At 42.7% G+C, this 21,536-nt stretch overlaps 2 protein-coding genes across 12 annotated transcripts in view; one reads left to right on the forward strand and one right to left on the reverse strand.

Annotated features, from left to right (window-relative positions):
* Positions 1-21,536, forward strand: part of LOC146357043 (cholesterol 24-hydroxylase-like) — a 104,289-nt gene that overhangs the window by 47,169 nt on the left and 35,584 nt on the right. For 4 of the 11 annotated variants that reach the window (XM_084839168.1, XM_084839144.1, XM_084839152.1 and 1 more), the window contains exon 16: positions 158-21,536. This exon is cut by the window's right edge and continues 10,186 nt beyond it. The exons of 2 other annotated variants lie outside the window; for them this stretch is intronic. The gene's annotated coding sequence lies outside the window, so the exon portion shown is untranslated. The remainder of the gene's footprint in view (positions 1-157) is intronic. 5 more of the 11 variants (XM_084839176.1, XM_084839194.1, XM_084839214.1 and 2 more) reach the window with 5 other exon arrangements.
* HHIPL1 (HHIP like 1) overlaps positions 9,672-21,536 on the reverse strand; it is a 40,228-nt gene continuing 28,363 nt past the window's right edge. The window contains exons 5-9 of the mRNA XM_084839076.1: positions 21,463-21,536; positions 20,136-20,281; positions 15,675-15,756; positions 15,289-15,371; positions 9,672-11,862 (exon numbers count right to left, since the gene is read on the reverse strand). The exon at positions 21,463-21,536 is cut by the window's right edge and continues 53 nt beyond it. Of these exons, the coding sequence (XP_084695202.1) occupies positions 11,255-11,862; positions 15,289-15,371; positions 15,675-15,756; positions 20,136-20,281; positions 21,463-21,536 (993 nt within the window). The 3' untranslated portion in view covers positions 9,672-11,254. The remainder of the gene's footprint in view (positions 11,863-15,288; positions 15,372-15,674; positions 15,757-20,135; positions 20,282-21,462) is intronic.

The following is a 21,536-nucleotide window of genomic DNA, read 5'->3' on the forward strand; positions in this document are numbered from 1 at the left end:
TGTGTATCATTTAAAACAATGCATTTTAAAACTTTGGAATTAGTTTTCTTGTTGGTAAATTTAATTGATCAATTAGTATACTAATATTCACATGATTCTGGGATTACATTGAGCAGTACAACTGGGTTTTATAATATGTTTCATTTTCTTGTCATAGAAAAGGGTGCAGGCAGTGAAAACAAGCAACTGGCATTTCTCACTAAGTTGAGTTCAATCAGCATATTCCACTGAAAAGGATGGGATCTAGAATTCTTTACTCTGTGGAGTGCCATTACACCTAGAAAACATGTTTCTGCATTCAGATACAATGGGGTAGAGTGATTATGTGAAGGTGTTTTGCAAATCTTGCTCTCCGGTAAGAGAACTTTTGGCATTTCCAGCTCTCTTATAGAGCAGTCAAGTTCTTTGGTTTGGTACCAAAGTATGAAAGTTGGTGTTTTATCCAGCTAATTACCATGATGTTGGCCTGAGGAAAAAGCACCAGGGATTAAAGTTTTAGATTGTCTTCTAAAGTCTGGACAAAGATGTTCAATGGTACTTGCTCCCTAGTAGCTGGTCAGTCCTCTACATGTCTACTTGGAAGTACACCCCATTAAATTCAATAGGACTGCTGGTATATGGCTCCACACCCCAGGAGGTTTCCTGGAAGGCAATTCGGAATAAGTTTTCCCAACCCCGCTTTATGAGAATGTCACTTGATAAAGAGTTGTTGTTCTGAACAATGCAGCTGTGCTTGCAGGCGCCTTGCCTGGGATCTCTGGGCAGTATCCAAGCCAGCGCTCATGACAGCAGGACTCGCAACCAAGCACAGCAGGGAGCTAGTGGTTCTAAAAGCAACCCGAAACAAGCAGAAAGGCTCGTTTCCAGAACAGGGCAGGTCGGCAGAGCTTGCAGGGCTCTGCTCACCTCCCCTGATCTGGAAACAAGCCTTTCCATTTGTTTCCAGGGTTGCTTTTAGAACCGGTAGCTTTCTGTTGCGTGAGTGGTGGGTGAGTGTGGGTGGGTGGGTGTTCCATTGCCACCAATGGGAGGAGATTTATTATGCCAGCTCTTGGACTGATGCAATTTCTGGCTTTGTTGGGGGGGGTTTCCTGTAGCTCCCCAGTGGCCCCCCAGCTATCCCATGTTCAGCCCCATTGCCAGCGGAGCGCACTGCCAGCCACAACAGTGGAAAACTCCCACAATCCAGGGAGGACGTCTGTGGGCACACTTCCCTCTAGACCCATGGAGGGGGAAATTGCAGTACCGTATGGCCCCTGAGACACCTTCCCAAGGACCATAGGATTGCAGCCTATGAACATCTAATAAGGTATAAGAATGAGAGGGGTCATTCTTAGTATCTTAGACAGAAACTCTTAAACCTTGTACTTGTATGAGAATTTTAGGGCGCAGTCCTATGGCCGCTAGGCAGCATCTAGACGGCCATAGGATTTTTCATTTTCTGGGCACTGAGCTCAGAGCCAGCGCTCTGAGGTCAGTTCCCAGAAAACCGACTCCCCTCCCCTCCCCCACTGCCTTGTATGTGGAACAGTTCGTTCCTGGCTCCACGCTCATAAGAGCAGCGTGGAGCAGCCAAAAAGGGGGTGCACCTGAGGGAGGGGAAGGGACTGCAGAAGTGTCATTACGATGCTTCCTATGCACCATCCAGCCCCCCCCCAAGGCGACCTGGCTAGACAGCAGAAATTGGCCGTCTAGCTGCAAATGCAGGGCAGCCGGAGAGTGGAGAAGATCCCCTCCGCCTTCTGGCTGCCCTGTATTAGATAGTTGGCTGCCCCTGAATTCAGGGGCAGCTGACTATCCCCATAGGATTGTGCCCTTCCATGTCTGGTAACACTGCTTAGAGAAGCCAGCCACAATATCTCGGTGACAGCACAATCCTTCCTCCGCCTCCTTATATGGGGAAAATAATACTGACTTACTTTGGGATATTGGGATAATTACTGTGATAATGTGTACAAGGCACTTTGAACATTCAAAAAGTACCGTATGACTGCAAAGTATTGTGACTAATTGGCACCTTGGGTTCTTATCTGTAAAATGGGTATTTTATCACTGCAATGAAGATTGCAAAGAACTTTACAAACTACAGTACTAAGCAGCTAAGAGATTGTGTCCTGTGTTCATAAAAATTAAGGAGGCACGCAGACAGTTTTATATAATTGATGCCCAAGATTATTGTGGTGGCTTCCCTGAACTGCAGATTACCCTTCTACTGGAAACTCACCAAAGCTTCAGCAGCATGAAAGACAAAAGAGGGACATCACTGCTGTAACCTCCCAGCCAGTTCCAGACAGGCAGCTGAATATGTGAACTGATTCAGTTCAGAATCACTTCAGCATCTTTATTCACTTATGAAGACTGAGATTGTACTTGAACGTGGCCTTAAAAGACACAACCAGACTACAAAGATCATAGGGTTGAAAGAAGTAAAAACTGTAAATGCAGAATGGAACGAACTGAATAAGAGATTGTGTAATTTGATTTGAAAGAGAACTGAAATTATGCAAGTGGAATAAAGGGGAACTAGAGACTTGAAGAGAGCTGCAGATGTGCAAGTGGACTGAAAAAAAGTAGAGATTGTGCAAGTATATTTGAAAGAGAACTTAGGCTGCACACATGGATTAAAAAGAAACGGAGATGATGAAAGTTGACATGAGAGAGAACTGAGGCTGCAGAAGTGGATCTGAAAAGAATAAAGATTTCCAAACTGGATCTAAAGGAAATGGGTGGGTTTAAAAAGAGGGAAGACTGAAAGGAAAATCGATGAATAGTTGAAAGTCAATGAACTGAAAAATACGATTGATAATGCTAGTTGAAACGGATAAATACTGAACATTTAAGTTGTTTTTGTTGCAACAGGTTAACAGGGTTGCCTTGCCCCTCTGGAGCTAAGCACAATAGTACTGGATGGCCATCTAGTGGCTCTCTGGATCATTTTTTTAGGATCTTAATGTGAAAGCATCCCATGCAGACTGCCACCACATTAGGGGCTTTAAATACTGCTGAGATCATAGAATCATAGGGTTGGAAGGGGCCTACAAGACCATCAAGTCCAACCCCCTGCTCCATGCAGGAAGCCTGATTCCCAGGCAGTCTCCCATCCAAGTACTAACCAGGGCTGACCCTGCTTAGCTTCCGAGATCAGATGGGATCAGGCACATCCAGCCCTCCCTGTGTTTGTGTTCTCTAGCAGCTGGAGGCAGGATTAAAATGATGATTCCACATGGCACTGAACGGAGAACTATTTTCCCTATTAAAATCTACCAACCCCCCCCCCCTACAATGTTTACGCCATGTGGATGCTCCGTAAAACGTGAAAGAACAAACGATGGCTATTCTGGATTAAATGTCTTGTCTAGAAGCACCCTTAAGAGTTTTTCTGAATAATGTTTTTAAGGCTACTCTGGAGGAAAAGAAGCCATGAGAAGGAAGGAGTTTTATATAAATATGGGATTTGGGCAGATGTTGAATATACTTTTCAACTTTTTGAGGTGAGCAGTAATTTCTCACTCAGAGAAATAGGAAGGTGCAGCACATTTACTATTAATAAGGATACTAGTACCTCCAACCGTGACTTTCAAGTTCTAATAGGGAGGTAAGGAATGCTCCCCTCAAGTCAGAAGGTACTCCAGCTTATTGAAGGGTTCAGAAACAAATTGGCCCTACCTTCAAAGGCTTGCAACTGCTTTCAGAAAGGAAAGGACGACCCTTGGTTTCCCTGTCCTGTTGATAGCAGTTGGTTGACAATGGGCATTTCTACACAAGGCTTTTAATGTGCGCGCGTGATTGTTCACTCATGGTTTGCAGGTCGTTCATCCTCCAGGGCATCTCCTGCTCTTTGCAACCATTATCACAGGATTTTTTCATAATGAGGAAAGTCTGGTATTTTCTCTGAATCATGCTAAAGAAGCCTTGTGTAAATGCGCAATTCCGCTATACCACAGCACCATCCAGTGGTTGTATAATGAAACATATAGAAAGGCAGAGAAAGAAAAATGCCAGAAAAACACGCATGTAAATGAACCAATCTTAATTCCGCAAAGAATCCGGAAGCAGAAGCCCTGGTAAAGGTGCAGGATAAAAGCCTAATGTAGAAATAAATGCCCAATATCAGGTGAAAAAAGCTTTGCCTCTACTTTCTACTGTGTCTTTGCCCAGCCCACAGGCCTATTCTGGCCTTTTGGGGGTCCCAATCCAGCCTGTGGAGTTTCCATCCCACACATGCCACCCTCCTCCATGGTAGAGTTTACAAAACAGTTGACACTTCCTGATGTTTCTCCAGTTCCCCTTTGCCCACTGCCTCCATAGCATGTGAAGGAGGCGACTGACTCTGCTGGTGCATGGAGGAACCACTCTTCCATGTACCAGTCAAGTCCCTTGGCTTCACCTGCCCCATGTTCTCCACAATGGAGGAAGACACGAAGCAGGCAAAGCCTCCACCCCCACCCCAGCAAGTTGCCAGGTGGGTCCTCCACCCAGTGGAAATTTCCCATAGGAAAATGTTAGCCATTCAGTGATATAGAATTAATGGGGTGCACTCAGTGACATGATTGAAGCAGCCATGCGCCCTGCCCCTGGTGACCCCAGCCATCTGCTCTGAGTGGCTTAGTCCCATCCTCAGTTCTGTTTTTTGGTCATGAGAGATTTTCAAGTGGCAGAAGGTGGGAGGAACAGGCTGAGGCTGATGCATATGCTGCTGGAGTGAGGCTGTCTTTTGTTGTTGTTGTTCAGTCGTTCAGTCGTGTCCGACTCTTCGTGACCCCATGGACCATAGCACGCCAGGCCTTCCTGTCCTGCGCTCTCTCCCGGAGCGTGCTCAAGTTCATATTCATTGCATCCGTGATGCTATCTAGCCATCTCATCCTCTGCCGTCCCCTTCTCCTTTTGCCTTCCGTCTTTCCCAGCATCAGGGTCTTTTCCAGGGAGTTTTCTCTTCGCATTAGGTGGCCAAAATATTGGAGCTTCAGCTTCATTATCTGTCCTTCCAATGAGCACTCAGGGTTGATTTCCTTTAGGATGGACTGATTTGACCTCCTTGCAGTCCAGGGGACTCGTAAGAGTCTTCTCCAGCACCACAGTTCGAAAGCATCGATTCTTCGGCGCTCAGCCTTCCTTATAGTCCAGCTCTCACAGCCATACATTACTACTGGGAAAACCATAGCTTTGATTAGACGGACCTTTGTCGGCAAGGTGATGTCTCTGCTTCTTACTATGCTGTCTAGGTTTGCCATAGCTTTCCTCCCAAGGAGCAAGCGTCTTTTAATTTCATGGCTACAGTCACCGTCTGCGGTGATCTTGGAGCCCAAGAAAGTAAAATCTGTCACTGCTGCCATTTCTTCCCCTTCTATATGCCAGGAAGTGATGGGGCCAAATGCCATGATCTTCGTTTTTTTAATGTTGAGTTTCAAACCAGCTTTTGCACTCTCCTCTTTCACCCTCAACAAGAGGCTCTTGAGATCCTCTTCGCTTTCTGCCATTAGGGTGGTATCGTCTGCATATCGGAGGTTGTTGATAATTCTCCCGGCAATCTTAATTCCGACCTCTGATTCATCCAACCCGGCATTTCTCATGATGTACTCTGCATATAAGTTAAATAAGCAGGGGGACAATATGCAGCCTTGTCGTACTCCTTTCCCAATTTTGAACCACTCGGTTGTTCCATGTCTGGTTCTTACTGTTGCTTCTTTACCCTCGTACAGGTTTCTCAGGAGACAGGTAAGGTGGTCTGGTACTCCCATCACTTTAAGAATTTGCCACAGTTTGTTGTGATCCACACAATCAAAGGCTTTAGCGTAGTCAATGAAGCAGAAATAGACGTTTTTCTGGAATTCTCTTGCTTTCTCCATGATGCAGCGAATGTTGGCGATTTGATCTCTAGTTCCTCTGCCTCTTCGAAACCCAGCTTGTACTTCCGGTAGTTCTCGGTTCGCATACTGCTGAAGCCTAGCTTGTAGGATTTTGAGCATCACCTTGCTGGCATGTGAAATGAGCGCAATTGTGCGGTAGTTTGAACACTCTTTGGCGTTGCCCTTCTTTGGAATTGGAATGTAAACTGACCTTTTCCAGTCTTGTGGCCACTGTTGAGTGTTCCAGATTTGTTGGCATATTGAATGCAGCACTTTAACAGCATCATCTTTTAGGATTTTAAATAGCTCGGCTGGAATACTGTCATCTCCGCTAGCTTTGTTGTTACTAATGCTTCCTAAGGCCCACTTGATTTCACTCTCTAGGATGTCCGGCTCAAGTTCAGTGACCGCACTATCATGGCTATCAGGGACATTCAGATCTTTCCTGTATAGTTCTTCTGTGTATTCTTGCCACCTCTTCTTAATCTCATCTGCTTCTGTTAGGTCCCTGCCTTCTTTGTCCTTGATCATGCCCGTCTTTGCACAAAACGTTCCCTTGAGATCTCCAATTTTCTTGAAGAGATCTCTAGTCTTTCCCATTCTGTTGTTTTCCTCGATTTCTTTGCATTGTTCATTTAAGAAGGCCTTCTTGTCTCTCCTTGCTATTCTCTGGAACTCTGCATTCAGTTGGGTATATCTTCCCCTTTCTCCCTTGCTTTTCGCTTCCCTTCTTTCGTGAGCTACTTGTAAAGCCTCATCAGACAGCCACTTGGCTTTCTTGCATTTCTTTTTCTTTGGGACGGATTTCGTTGCTGCCTCCTGAACAATGTTACGGACCTCCGTCCATAGTTCCTCAGGCACTCTGTCTATCAGGTCAACCCTGATGTGAGGCAGGGCTCAAACTCAGGGTTCTTTTCAAGAACATGACCTCCGACCATGTTAGTTTATCAATTACATTGATTGAAAACATTTTGAGTGCAGATTGATTACAAACATTTTGATTGATTAAAAAGGTGCCTCCAATTAATCAGTCAGCAGATTTTCTTTAAAAAGTCATTATTGTTTAATACAAGTACTTATAAGAACTACAGATGGAAAGTGATATCTTGTAAGCCAATGCCATGTACGTATCATATAAAACAATGCATTTTAAAACTTTGGAATTAGTTTTCTTGTTTGCAAATTTAATTGATCAATTAGTATACTAACATTCACATGGTTCTGGGATTACGTTGAGCAGTACAACTGGGTTTTATAATATGTTTCATTTTCTTGTCATAGAAAAGGGTGCAGGCAGTGAAAACAAGCAACTAGCATTTCTCACTGAGTTCAACGAGCATATTCCACTGAAAAGGATGGGAGCCAGAATTCTTTACTCTGTGGATTGCCATAGCACCTAGAAAACATATTTCTGCATTCAGATACAATGTGGTAGAGTGATTATGTGAAGGTGTTTTGCAAAGCTTGCTCTCCAGTAGTAAGACTTACTCTTAGTTCCATTGAACTCAGTGGGGCTTACTTCTGAGTAGACACACATAGGATTGTATGGCTGGCCAAGAGCAAGCTCCATTGAACATGGTTGGGACTTAATTTCTGCTGAGCAGATTTGCAATTGTACTGTAAGGGTACAATTTTATGTATGTTTAGACAGAAATTAGTCCTTCACCTCCCAACATTCTCCAACCAGCATGGCTGGCTGAGGAAATGCTGGGAGTTGTAGGACTTTTTTCTGCCTAAACATGCACAGGATTGTGCCCTACAGCAGGTTTATGCACTTGAATTTATTGCTGAAGAAACTCTCATTTGATAAACAGTTATCCTTTTAGACACTGTGGCAGAGGGAATAATTCTGGAAATATCCCCCCACCTCACCCGGCTGGCCTGTAACACACACACAAGAATAATCAACATTTTGATCCTTACATAAAATATGTTTGCTTCTCTAAACATTCAGTGGAGCAGAAAACGCCACAAACATCATTAACTGAAATCATGTTACTTCTGGGTCTAACAATCCAGGAAATGTGAAGCTTTAGGCCAGTGCATCCTTGACTCGTGTTCTGATGTCGTTTCCTTCCTCTGCACGATGCATTAAAAATATACTGGCCTTGACAACCCCTAGTCTGGCTTGCTTGTCTATTTTCTCAGACTGAGTGATGTTCTTTATATACTTTTCTGCAGCTAATGGTGTTTCAGTTTTGTAGCTAATAGTGCAACAGAATCAATCAACTGAAAGTATAAGTTCAGGATTTTGGGATTCCGGTTTACAAAGGGAAAAGTCTTGCTATCCCAGTTTCAGTTCCTCTCCCGGTGCAGTTCTCCTGTTATCCCTTGTCAAGGCCTTCTCACCCTCCAGGCCACATTTACTGTGGCACTGCTGCTACCATCTTACCAGACTAAAAAGGACAAAAATATGTGTCGCTATCTGACTAGAACTGTATTGGCTCAATGAGAATTGTATCCTAACTAGTTGCTAGAACTGAAGGATGCAACCCTGAGCGGGGTGGGAACACACCTCTAGCTGAGTTCTGTTGTGAATTTGTGTGCTGTCATGAATTAAGGTGGTAGGGATGTACGAAAGTCACTTACCTTTTCGAAGGGTGACATTCGCGGTGAGGGGGAGGTGCTCGGTCCCTCCCCCTGAAATTCTCCCTGGCTGGCTCCGCTCCACGGCGACTCCACCTGCAGCCGGACATCCAGCCGCTGGGCAGCCTGCACAGGGACGCAAATGGCAGCCACCGTAGCCGCCGCCATTTGCGTCCCTGTATTTTGCCGTGATAGGCTACGTAAATATTTACATAGCCTGTCACGGCAAAAAAAAAAACCCGGGAATGCAAATGGCCGCAGCTACGGTGGCCGCCATTTGCGTTCACTTTTTTTTGCTGTGAGAGGCTACATAAATATTTACATAGCCTATCACAGCAAAAAAAAGGGAATGCAAATGGCGGCCGCTGTAGCCGCTGCCATTTGCGTTCCTTTTGGGGGGGGCGTGATAGGCTATGTAAATACTTACGTAGCCTATCACGGCCTCTGCAGGGATGCAAATGACATCCCTGCGTTAGCCGTGATAGGCTACGTATTTATGAAGCCTATCACGGCTATAATTAAGAACCGAATGGCGGCTGCAGACGCGGCCACCATTCTCAAAGCAGCACAAACAGCAGCAGGTAAGCTTCGTTCCGCCACAGATTTCTGGGGCCTGAATGCACTGGCATTCGGCCTCACCGAGATCCATGGTGGAATTCTCTGACATCCCTAGGTGTCACATGACAGGAATGGCTCAGCTCCCTCCCCCAGGAAGCCCATCTGGATCCACTGTATTGGTTTTCCAGCAAATCATGAAAACATATTTATTTCATCAACAGTGCTGCAGTGGAGCCAGGGCTCACAGGGACAACTTGCACTTTTTTTTAATTAGCAGGGATGCTGATATCATCAGCTACCCCACTCAGAATTCCCCGTTCTCTCTGAGTTCAGCTGCAGTCCTCACAGGAGCTGAATTTTCCCAGCAACACTATATTGTTCCTTGTTATAATGTCAAGTGTTTGGGGGTGGCATGGCTTGGTCTTGCAGTTAAGACCCATGAGCTTTACAGAAGACCTAGCTGATGAAAACTCCTAGAACTGGTGTGTTGATATGGACCAACACAGCTGCCTCAGTTCTGGACTCTCCTTGGGGGTGTGGCTGTGGGAATTATCATGATGAGCACTTGTACTTCAGAATTGACCAGTACACCATTGTTCACCAAGCTTTAGCATTACGAAGGTTTCTGTCTCTCTCTTTCTCTCTCCTCATGCCTCTTATGAGTGTATTTTTTGCTGGCTCTTCTGAGCTCTGTTTTTAATTGTTGATGGATATTTTGCATTTTTAAATGGTTGTAAGGTGCCTTAGGGTGCGATGGATAAATAATCGAGAACTTCCTCAGGTTTGGAGGGATTTGGGCCATAAATTGGCAAAACGTAAACATCAGGAGCCATTTCTGTATTCCCTAGAAGATGGAGGCACTTCCGTGGCCACAATTGTACAAGTTGTGTGTTTTTTTTTTAAGAGAAATAATTGCAAACAGTTGATGCTAATGTGAGTTATTTGAGTGCCGTCTTTCCCCCTCCGCTTGCTGCACATGTAGAATAAGAAAAATTAATTCTGCAAGTGACTCCATGGACGAGAATGAGCACATTCTAGTTCTGTGGGTTAATTGTGGCTTTAAAAACTCAAAGTTAACCTACAATTAGTAGTTAAGTTAATGGTAGGTTGTTTAACCCATGATTAACCTATAGTGTCCAGGTCTGGATGTCATGGAGCAACCTCTGATTAGGCCGATCAGACGTTGCATATTCAAAATGGGGGACGGCCTGCACCAGGCATGTGCTGCAGCAAATTGTGGGTTAACTAATCCATGATTTGCTGCCATTATGTGCCCTTAGTGTCTGGCCAGACCAAAAAAAGTGACATGTCAAAAATTGAAAGAATTACTACAGTTTCCTCAAATAAAGGACTTATCAGACATCAGTGAAATCACGAAATAGCGCACTTAAGACAGACAAAAAGTAACACACAACGTCGTGTATAGCATGTAGTTGGAAGTCTCCAAAGCAGCCTCCTAAACAGTAGTGGATTGATAATTGGGCAGCTATGATTATGCACACCTTAGTCAAGAAGTACAACAAGCGAGGAATCCCAATTTTAGGGAGATGCTATAGTGCCATGTTTTCCTTTTATCTCCTTCCAACATCTGGTCACGTTCTCATCAAGTGCAGAACATGTATTTTTTTTCTGACTGATTCTGCTACATAACTTACATATCCAACCTCTCCCACTAGGTTTCTTAAGTTATTTTACCTTGATTATCCCACAAGCATGAAATATTACGGAATAAGCCATGAGCCTGCAATCCTTTACCCATTTATTTTGGAATAAGCCCTATTCAACTCAGTACGGTGTACTTCTGAGCAGACTTAAGATTTTCTGTTAATTAGTGAACTTCCCTTAATTAGTGCACGCTTCCTTTTTGTTGCATCCTCCATAATGGTCCTGTTGTAAAACATGGATTGATCACAGAATATAAATTCTTACAAAGTAATATAAAACCAGCATGAGATGTCTTCCCAGTATTTAATTTTTAATCCAAGTTGTCCAACATGAGTGTTCTCTTATTTACAAAAGAAACCAATTAAAAAAGAGAGGTGTTGGTTAGTTATATATTCTTCTGTTTGTAAAATGGCAAGCAATCACTGACCACAGATGTGGTTATTTTACATACAATATATTCCTTCTGTTCATCTGGCACGCACATATTATGTTTCCTAAGTCATGATGGGTCAATTTCATAGACCACTGATGTCAGACAATGTGTTTTAAAAAAATGAAAACAAACAATGCCATAGTGCCATTCCACGCTCCCACTCCTCCTACTGTTCAGTCTCAAAAACATCTTCATGACTACATATCACTCCTGCATCCTCTTTGTGGGAACAATTGTGCTTCCCAATGACAGCGTGTGTGCATTCCAGGAGGGTCTTCTCGCGTCCTGTGCACTGAACATCATCGAGAAGAATAGGAAGTGAGCGCCCCTCCCCAAACTCTGCTTTCTTGGTTGCCCTGATCACAAAACCATAGCCCAACTGGCGGCAAACGACCGCAGCTGCTGTTGAGGTCCACAAGTCATCACATACCGTGCCCCACTTTCCATTGATAAAAATTTCAACTCTCCCTTGGTCTTTCCCTTTCACACTGCCATTCATGATTCGGACTGTACCATTCCGAATAGGCTTATTTCTCCTCCTCTGACCCCTTCTTCCTCCAGCCCTTCCTCCTTTCCGGGGCTTTGGAGCTTTGGTCCTTGGTGGTGCTGCGGTGGTCATCTGCACTCTGTTCTCATTTCTTAGAAGGGTCAAGAGTTGTTCCATCCAGTCTGGAGTTGTGGCCTGTGGTGGTTCTGCCGTTGCTCTGTTCCTTGTTGGGGCTCCGGTTGGGGCTCTTACTTTAGGACGCTGTGTTGGCATTTTCACTATAAGCTCTGCAATGGAAAAACAGAGGCAAGTGTTTACATTTTTAACAGATCCCTAATCATCTGGGATTTCCAGAGTGCTTCAAAATGAGAGGTTGGGCTGGGGAAAACAGATGTCTCCTCCTCCCCACAGCAGCCCATCCAGCCTGCTGAAAGTTTTACACAAGGTTGTTAACTGCTGTAGCTATGTTTGGTTCTGTCACAGAATGGAACTCTGAGCTCTACACAAGGAGCTTTTCCTTTCCTGCTCTTCCACTACATAACCTCTAGGTGGCACTGTGCTAAAGTGGAATATCGCAATTACACGAGCAGGAAAAAAACTTTTCTTTCACATTCAGAAATAATATCCCATTTCCCCTACTCTTAAAAAACAACAACAACTGGGAAAGTTCTCTTAAAAAACAGAAGTAAAACTGGAGGATTACATCATCATCTAAAGAACGCATAAACAACGGCAAGGAATTATGAGTATAAATGCTTCATGTAGTAAAGGTAAGGGGGTCAGGGGACCCTGATGAATGTGGTGAGCTGTGGTGCAGGGGGTGGGGAGATATGTGGGATTCTGGCTAATTGGGCAGGAACATTTTCTGTGCAGGGAGTCCTATCAATAGAAAGCAGATCCTAGATCCTACACAAGGATTTTATTGTGCAATTTCATTGCCTCACTCATGAAATGTTATAGGGGGACCCAGAGGACAATGGCTCCTTTAAATTAAAGAAAAAACCCACAGTCTTCCCGTTGTGGAGCCTTTCTGCATTTACAGCGGGCTCCCAGATGGTGACCATGTGATTGCTGAGAGGGGAAGTTTTTAATTTTCAAGGTTCCATAGAGCTCAGTGAAACAGGGCCATCTAGTGGCTGTTTTAATTGCGTTACAATCCAGCTTAATTTGATAGTTCATTATTTCCAGATCTTTTTGAGATGGAATAACCAGGAAATATCTCTGGATGTGACCTGGAGGTTGACAACATCATGAAAAGGACTCGCAAACTTCCATGAGTGAGCAATCTCAATAAAAGCTCCATGTGAAGAAGCCCAATGACTTCAATCTGAAGCCCTCCTGTGTTTTCCCACCACTTCTTCCATCTTTTTTCTCACCAGAAAATATACATTAAGAAATAAAAGATGGAAAAGCTGCACAATGCCTTTTGATTGCTTGGGGCAAAGGGAGTTCCATGAAAATGGTCCAGTACAGAGAAACCTGAAGCAGGGTCATGTTGCCTTGAGTAGGACTAGGAACAGCAGCACCAGGCAGCACAGTCAGGCAGCTGTTGATGGCTCAGCTATTTATTTATCTAGTTATTACATTTGTATACTGCCCAATAGCTAAAGCCCTTTGGCTAGTTCACAATTAAAACTAAAATATACAACATGATGACAATATAAAAGTTTTAAACTACAGTATAAAAGATAAAACCCAAAATAAAACCTAGCAGCAGTGCAAAGATGTGAAATACAGTAACAGATATCAAACAGAAACTGAAAGACTAAAATGCCTGGAGAAATAAGGTCTTCACCTGGCGCCAAAAAGAGGTGCCAGGTGAGCCTCTCTGGAGAGCTCATTGCACAACCAGGGTGCCACAACAGAAAAGATCCTCTTCTTAGTAACCAACCACCTCACTGCATTTGGCAGGGCTTCCAGAGAAGGACCGCTGAAGATGATCTTAAGGTTTCGGCCAGCATATATGGGAGGAGACAATCCTTCAGGTAACCTGGCTCCACGACATTTAGGGCTCTGAATGTTTACACCAGTACTTTGAATTGCCCTTGGAAATGGACTGGCAGCCAGTGCAGATGGAAAAGTACTTGCATAATATGATCACATTGGCCAATCCCTGTTAACAATGTTGCTGCTCTATTTTGGACCAGGTGAAATTTGTGGACTGTTTTCAAAGGCATCATTTGTACCACTGGTGTTGCCACCACATCCTTCTCTCCTTTCTCAGCTGTGTACAGGGAAATCCCTGTCCCCCCGCTAACCAAAAGTGAACTCTTTTTTGGTTTTGCTAACCAAAAGTGAACTCTTATAGAACAACATAAAGGGTGTCCTATAGGGTGTGATGGCAACAGCATGCAAGGATGGGAGATACAGCAATGATATTATGTGCACATCCCGAACAGGAATGCTGGCACATGCTTTCATGGGCTGGGATATTTATCTCTCAAGGTTTAATTGTTCACCAATTCTCATTTCGCTGCCAGCATTTGCCAGCTCTACAGAAAGCATCTTAAAGGCTTTTTCTTTTCTTTCTTTTTTGCTGTTCATTATTACTTCTGATTGGCTTATGCAAGCGTCAGCTTCCCTATTGTGTCAGTTGCTCCTTCATTCATTGGTGGCTGGAATCATGAACATTCAGCACCTATTCTTATTCGTAACTGGAATATGCATGAAAGGAGTGGGGTTGCTAGGGTGACCCACAAAACCCTCTGTGCACACAGAAGCTAGTAAAAAGAGATGTTTTCCCTTTTTTGTTTTGTAATGAGAAAGGCAACAGGCAAGAGGAAAGACAGTCTTTTACCATCAGATTTCAAAACCTTCTGACTTACTTCTTTTCAGCTAATTTTTAACTGATCAACCCCAAGATAATTATTATTTATATCCCTGAAAGGATGTTCAGTGTTAATTGCACAAATGCGAACAGCCTATGGGAATCTCTCGATTCAGGTAATACATTTTAAACCATTTTCCCAACAATACAGGGCTGTTTCTTCTAAAAGCAACAATTCATTTCTGCCTTATACCACACACTATATAGAATAAACCATATTTTACTATGCGTAACACAAAAAATAAAAATTTAAGTACACTTGATAAATTGGTAACACCAGGGCAGTTTTCTCATCAACCACATTTCACTCTGTTCAGACAAGCAGCCTGACATTCAGTATTTTAGGGCACAATCCTATGTTTAGACAGAAAAAAGTCCTACAACCCCCGGTATGCTCCAGCCAGCATGGCTGGCTGCAGAATGCTGGGAGTGTTAAAGGCATCACTGTCTGTGTATGAGATAGCTTGTGGTCTTCAAAGACTTTGAGTAAATAAAAACTTTCTCTTTTCATCCGCGTTCCTCCAATATCTAGTATTTCAGAAAGTTTTAAATTGGTTTTAAGTTTGCTCATTCTGCATTTGTAGTACAAAACAGGAGCAAAAAGAGCCAAAGCAGACAATAAAGAGTTAAGAAAGTACAGTTTTATTTGTGAGAAAGTACTCCAATGTCATCTTAATCATCAGTTTTCCAGCATGCAGGCATGGGTGCTTGCCATCTGAAGCCGTAAGTGTGAAGTAAATAGAATTCTTTGCCAATCCAACCCCCCGGCTTGTCATCCCATCAGCCCACCCTCTTGAAACCAGAGACATTCATTAAAATTATTTCTGTGAACCAGAATGTTAGTTCCCCGTGTAAATATTAATTGATATACGTTTCTAATACTCACTTTCCTTTGGAACAAGTTTCACAAGCCTGCTTTTGACTTTTACTGGTAGAGGATCAATGCGGCATTTCCCCGGTGGCGCTCTCCTGATAAAAATTAAAACACACACATAAAGAATTACAGAACTAGAGTTGGAAGGAACCTTAAAGGTCATCTAGTCCAACCCACTGCAGGAAATCCTCCCTGATAGGTTAGCCTCTATCATCCCTAATAGATAGCTATCCATCTTCTGCTTGAAAACATTTCCCTCTCCCATCCCCAGGGAAACATTAATAATTGTGAGATGGAAGAATCAAACCCATTGAATAATTGAAGCCAAAAAGCCAAGCATATCCCTTGTATCAGAGAAGTCCTACAACATTTATAAGAAAAAATGTCCTGAGTCTTACCGGGAAGTGTCGACTATTTTGTAAACTACTCCATTAGGAGCAGTAGCACTTGGTATTCCAGTTGACATGAAGTAAAGTTCCCCTTCAGGAAACAAACAAAACAAGGCATAAATCATTTGCATGCATCTCTGCTGCTCCACTGAGCAAAGAAATTAATTTGGCATTATGAAACAGCATCTGAAGTCTGCCAGAAGCAAACTCCAAAAGCGATGCACAGGAATTTCTGATAAATTAACCAGATCATCAGATGAAATTAACAATAAGCAGGCTTATGCCATGATCCTGAACACATCTACTTGGAAATAAGACTCAAGTGGGACATTTCCAAGTAAACATCTTGAGAACTGTGGCATCAGACATGTTCTATGCATCTATATTTATTTCAAAAATTCACACATATAGGTTCACATCCCAATAATAAAGCTGTTTTTTTTTTAAAGACAAGTCAACAAAAGAGTAAAATATGTCTCTTGCTATCAACATTTCTATGAGATTGAAGGAACTGGATATATTTAGCCTAGCGAAGAGTGAGGGGGGTATGACAGCACTTTTCAAGTAATTAAAGAGCTGTTATACCTGCAACCTGTTCTGTATGACACGAAATAATGAGCTGGGAATAATGGGAGTTATAATCCAACACATCTAGGGGGTACCATGTTGGGGAAGGTTGTTTTTAAGCTGTTAGGGGATTCAGAAGGCCAATACTCTCTTCTTCCCCACCAACAGTTTCCTCCTCTACGTAAAAGATGGCATGGAAAAGGTAAATGTTGAGGCTGTAATTAGGCATCTGGCTGCACATGATGGGTTTTAATTTGTCCTGAATGTGTCTTTAGTTATGACTGACTGTTCAAAGTCATTTTTAGTTATATGTTGTTTTGTGTTTATTGTCTATGTGCTTTTATGTAAGTGGCTTTTAAACTCTGTATATTGAATTTTAATGTTTTAACTTCTGTAAACCACCCAGAGAGTTTTGGCTATGGGGCAGTAATGTTAATAATAATAATAATAGTAGTAGTAGTAGTAGTAGTAATAATAATAATAATAATAATTTGACAGTGGCAAAAATCTCAATAGCGTCATTTTTGAAAAATGGTATTGCCCCTCCCTTATCTGACTGGTGTTTTTAGAATCTGGGATGTTGCAACAATGATGAAATTATATAAGAGACAGAAAAGAACAAATGTTTGAAGATAGGTGTATTGAAAGATGGAGTATCTTGGAATGATACATTTAGTGACAGTGTCCATCCATATTCCTTGCTTTCTTTGATCTGAATTTTTGTTGAAGGATATGCATTTTGGATTACCTCTATGAAATTTTTAACATGAAACATATATAAAAGGCAGCCATTTATGACATATATATAAAAGGGCAGCAATGTAATTTGTAATATGATACATATATAAAAGGGCACCCATTGCCATTTCAGTGCTATTTCTTTTTAAAAACAAAAACAAAAATACAGTTATTCTCCATCTACTCAGTAGGGGGTTCATAGCAAGCGTCATCTACTTGGCTGCCCAGGAAACTTAAAAAGTGCACCTCAGGGATTTTGGCAAAGATGCATAAGGTTTGGATGCCAAGAGACTTATAATAGCTGGGAAACCAAACTCGTAAACTGCTGCTGCTTAGCAACAGTGTTTGGGACTGATGGAGGGATGCTCTTGTCTGCCTCTGGCTAGGAATCATAAAACGCATTTTGCCTTATAAATCCATCTCAAGTGAATCACACTGTGAATGTAATCGACAGAGCTGCCCAAGTCAGTGTCACTATCTCAAGGGTCCTTCCTCTGGTTCTTGAAGGCTTCATAAACATGGAACAAGAAAACGTCAACATAACTGAATGCCACCCATTTTACTTGGTCATGTATGTGGTCTAGCTGGGACTATTGAGAGCCAGTGTGGTTTAGTGGTTAGAGTTTTGGACTTGGGACTCAGAAGACCCATGCTCTAATCTCCGCTTGGCCATGAAGCTAACTGGGTGACTTTGTTGTGAGGATTGGGCTGTTGTGAGGACGAAATGGAGAGGAGGACAATCATGTACACTGCCTTGGGTTCCTTGGGATATAAATGTAACAAACAAACATACAATATTATCATTAGCTACCAATTTCAACAACTGAAAGAAATTTTTACAGGAGTCTTCAACTAGTGAAGTTGATAAACAGTTGATAAATTTTATGAAATGCATGATCAATTAATGCAATTTATTACTGCAAGATGGGCTGATGGATGCTAGCTTCGGTAGGTTTTTAAAAAAAGGATTAAACATATTCATGGAAGACAGAAATGGGATACACGATTAGCCAAAATGGCTTAATCAGCATGCCTCTCATTGCTGGGGCAAAAATAAAATAAAATAGGGCATGGATAGTAGACCATAACTCTGCCTGTGAGATTCCTATGGTTGGCTACAAACAGAGTGCTGGACTCGGTGGACTTTTGGTCTGATCCAGCAGGGAAATTCTTATGTTCTTATGGGGGAGGGGGCTATGCTGGCTGGGAATGATCAGAGTGGTAGGCCAAAACATCTGGAGGGACCCAGCTTGGGAAAGGCTGCCAACTTTCGTTCCTGCTTCCCAGTGCTCAGCGGTGGCTGGTTGGTTGGGGCTGGAAACAGAATGATGAACCAGATGGATCCAGGCCTAGAAATGTGAAGGCCCAGAAAAAAAACCAGAATTTTTTTTGGGGGGGGGTCCCCATTTTTTTGAGGACTGTTTTTGTTTTTCCAAAATGGGAAAAATAGAACAGCTCTGGATGATGAAATATTTTCTTTTAGAATTTAAGACAAAGTATTCATATATTGTTACCCAGCCTTTACTATCTCAAAAATGATTTCTAAAAACTGTGTAATAAGACCACTTTTATAGAAAGACCAGAGATGTAAAATGTCTGGAAATAATGAAGCCATGGGGATTTTTTAAAAAAATCTTCTCTGTAAGATTCTCAGCGTAGTTAGTTCTTCCATTCTTCATTAAAGTTATTGTTCTAAAGTATAGTTTACTGATAGACATTTAACCTCATTTCCCAACATGCAAGTAGAGTCACCATTGTGCATTCTTGACAGTAAACGTCCATTCTTGACAGCTTGGGTTTTGTTTTATACAGTTCTTTGTTTCTGATGCTGTAGCAGTCATTTAAATTTACTGAGTTTACTTTTAAAAGTTTGAAATTATAATGATAATTTTATGAGCAAACTAAGTCATACTTAAAATAACTTTTAGGAACAGAAAGGCTGCTTTATGTTCCTAAAACAGCCCTCCCCAACCTGGTGCCCTCCGGATGTTTTGAATGACAGTGCCCAGCATTCCTGACCATTGGCTATGCTGCCTGAGGCCGATGGGAGCTGAAGTCCAAAATATTTGGAGGGCACCAGGTTGGGGAAGGATGCAACAAGGTGACAAGGCAACAAGGTGTAAGGCAACAAGGTCTGTAAAGAGCACTAAAAAATAAGCATTGTTTATTTTTCAATTTTACCAGAATTTCCCATTTTTACACACACACACACACACACACACACACACACGTGGAAAAAAAGCCCAGTTTTTTCCCCATGTTGTTGTTGTTGTTGTTTATTCGGTCAGTCGCTTCCAACTCTTCGTGACTTCATGGACCAGCCCACGCCAGAGCTTCCTGTCGGCTGTCACCACCCCCTCATGCCCTCAAAATTTCTGGAAATTTTACAACTCTCCGTAGGCCTGACCAAGCAAGGCTGTCCTTATGTTCTTCTGCTCTCATTACAGTAAAATGACTTTGTTTCCCCAAAGGCTACCCTATAGGTGAGTTACCAGGCCTCCAACTTGCATATATGCACTTGTAGTATTATAACCTGTGGCCTTCCAGATGTTGGTGAATCCCAACTCCCATCAGCCCCAGTCACCATGACCAATGCTCAGGAATGATGGGGGTTGTAGTGTAATAACATCTGGAGGTTCCCCATCCCCAGGAATCAATCACAGAATCATAGAATAGTAGGGTTGGAAGGGGCCCACAAGACCATCGAATCCAACCCCCTGCTCAATGCAGGAATCCAAGTCAGAGCATCCCCGACAGATGGCTGTCCAGCCTCGTCTTGAAGACCCAATCAGACCTCTTACCCATCAAGGTCAACATTGCCTTCACTGAGTGGCAGGGTGCTCTTCAGAGCTTCAGAATGGGGTCTTTGCGAGCCCTACCTGGAGATGCTGGGGAATGAACCTGGGACCCTCTGCATGCAATGAAAGGGCCATTCCCATACTATCAGAGTGGCTGGTGGGTGCAGGTAGCCTCTCTGAGCAGGGAAGAAAATTGCCAGGGCAAAGGTGATATGAACAAGCAAAGGCATGGAGGGGCAAATGCAGCTGAGGCACAGGGTCTTGCCTCAGGGGCTACAGAATACGGCCTCTGAGCCACAGAGAATTTTGCTTGTCCACAGACCTGAGAATCTGAGCCACATATACTGTTAAGCAATTCAATGATTACCTGCCTCATCTTCAGCAAAAGAGATGATATACTGATAGTAGTTATTGATAAGTCCAGGAAACATGCAAGTTTGACCCTTTCCCATGCAAATTTCAGTGTACTGCCATTCCCCAGTTACACGATTTTCTTTCAAGGACATGAGGCGCCTGCAAGAACAAAATAAATAAGTAAAATAACTTGTATCAAGCAACTTGAGAAAACAACTTTTAACCCATCTGCTCCAATCAAGAGCACTGAATGTGAGTCCCTTCCTTCCTGAAGAACACACAGTGTCTTCAATAGTCAATGGGAGCTGAAGGTATACATAAAGGCCAGTTACTGAGCCAGATTAATTTCAAGTTATCAATCTGTATTTAAATGTCAGTCTTTGTTCTGCAAACTTAATAAGGTTCATAACATAATGAACTTTTAGCTTTTATATTTTATTTTTGACCCCTTAGTAGTCCTATTGCCATCCTAGCCATGAGGACTAGAAACTTAATTTTAAAAACGCCAGCAAGCAAGCAAACTGGGTTTCCCTTGATTGTAACAAAAGCACATGTGCCTTGGGAATCGGCATACAAAACCCATAGATTAAAAATTGCTTACTCCTGTTACACCAGGATCCCCCATCCTGGTACTCTCCAGAGTACTCTACAGCTCCCAGCAGTCCTGACCATGGGCCATGCTGGCTGGGGCTAATGGGAGTTGATGTCCAAACCTTCTGAAGGGCACAAGTTTGGGGAAGGCTATGTTAAACATTCATATGCAACAAGTCTTTTGAAATCAAAAACATATGAGATATAAACTATGAAGAAAATTATAGCTAGAATGGTAATCTGTAGGTGGAAGCAAAGTACCAAATATCGAGAATGTACCAAAGTATTGAATGCTCTGCCTACTAAATACAAGTTGATGCAATCATATATGATAGGATATCTTCAGATTCCCTTGGGTGTTTTAAATCTGTATGGAAGCATCTTTATATCAACAAGGAATACCAAAGAAACTCACCTTGTGGTGACTCCCCCCGCACATCATATAGCATAGTATAACATCCTTGCCAAGATAACTAGCCCGTTTCAAAGCAGTGCCATTTTATTAGAGTGGTAACATTAACAGATCATTCTGCTGTTACGTACATACATCTGTACATTCATATGAAAACAAGGGCGTAACATACATGAGTCAGTTGTGATAAGGCAGCAGTGGATGGTACTCAACCAAACATTACCAAGCAGCAGCGTATCGGTAAGTGGTTAGACTGCATAAGTGCTCACACCTCCTACTGAGGATTCCAGGTGGAGTTACTCATTGCTCACCTAATGGCCAGTCTGCCATCACTTACCCACTCATGAAATCACCAAATATGTACAGCCCATTCAAGTTTGGACACTCACAACCCCGATAGACATAGCCTCC

The sequence above is a fragment of the Heloderma suspectum genome, chromosome 1, assembly GCF_057233095.1.
Source record: "Heloderma suspectum isolate Gila_16-S chromosome 1, 16-S_ref, whole genome shotgun sequence".
In the NCBI taxonomy this organism is placed as follows: domain Eukaryota; kingdom Metazoa; phylum Chordata; class Lepidosauria; order Squamata; family Helodermatidae; genus Heloderma; species Heloderma suspectum.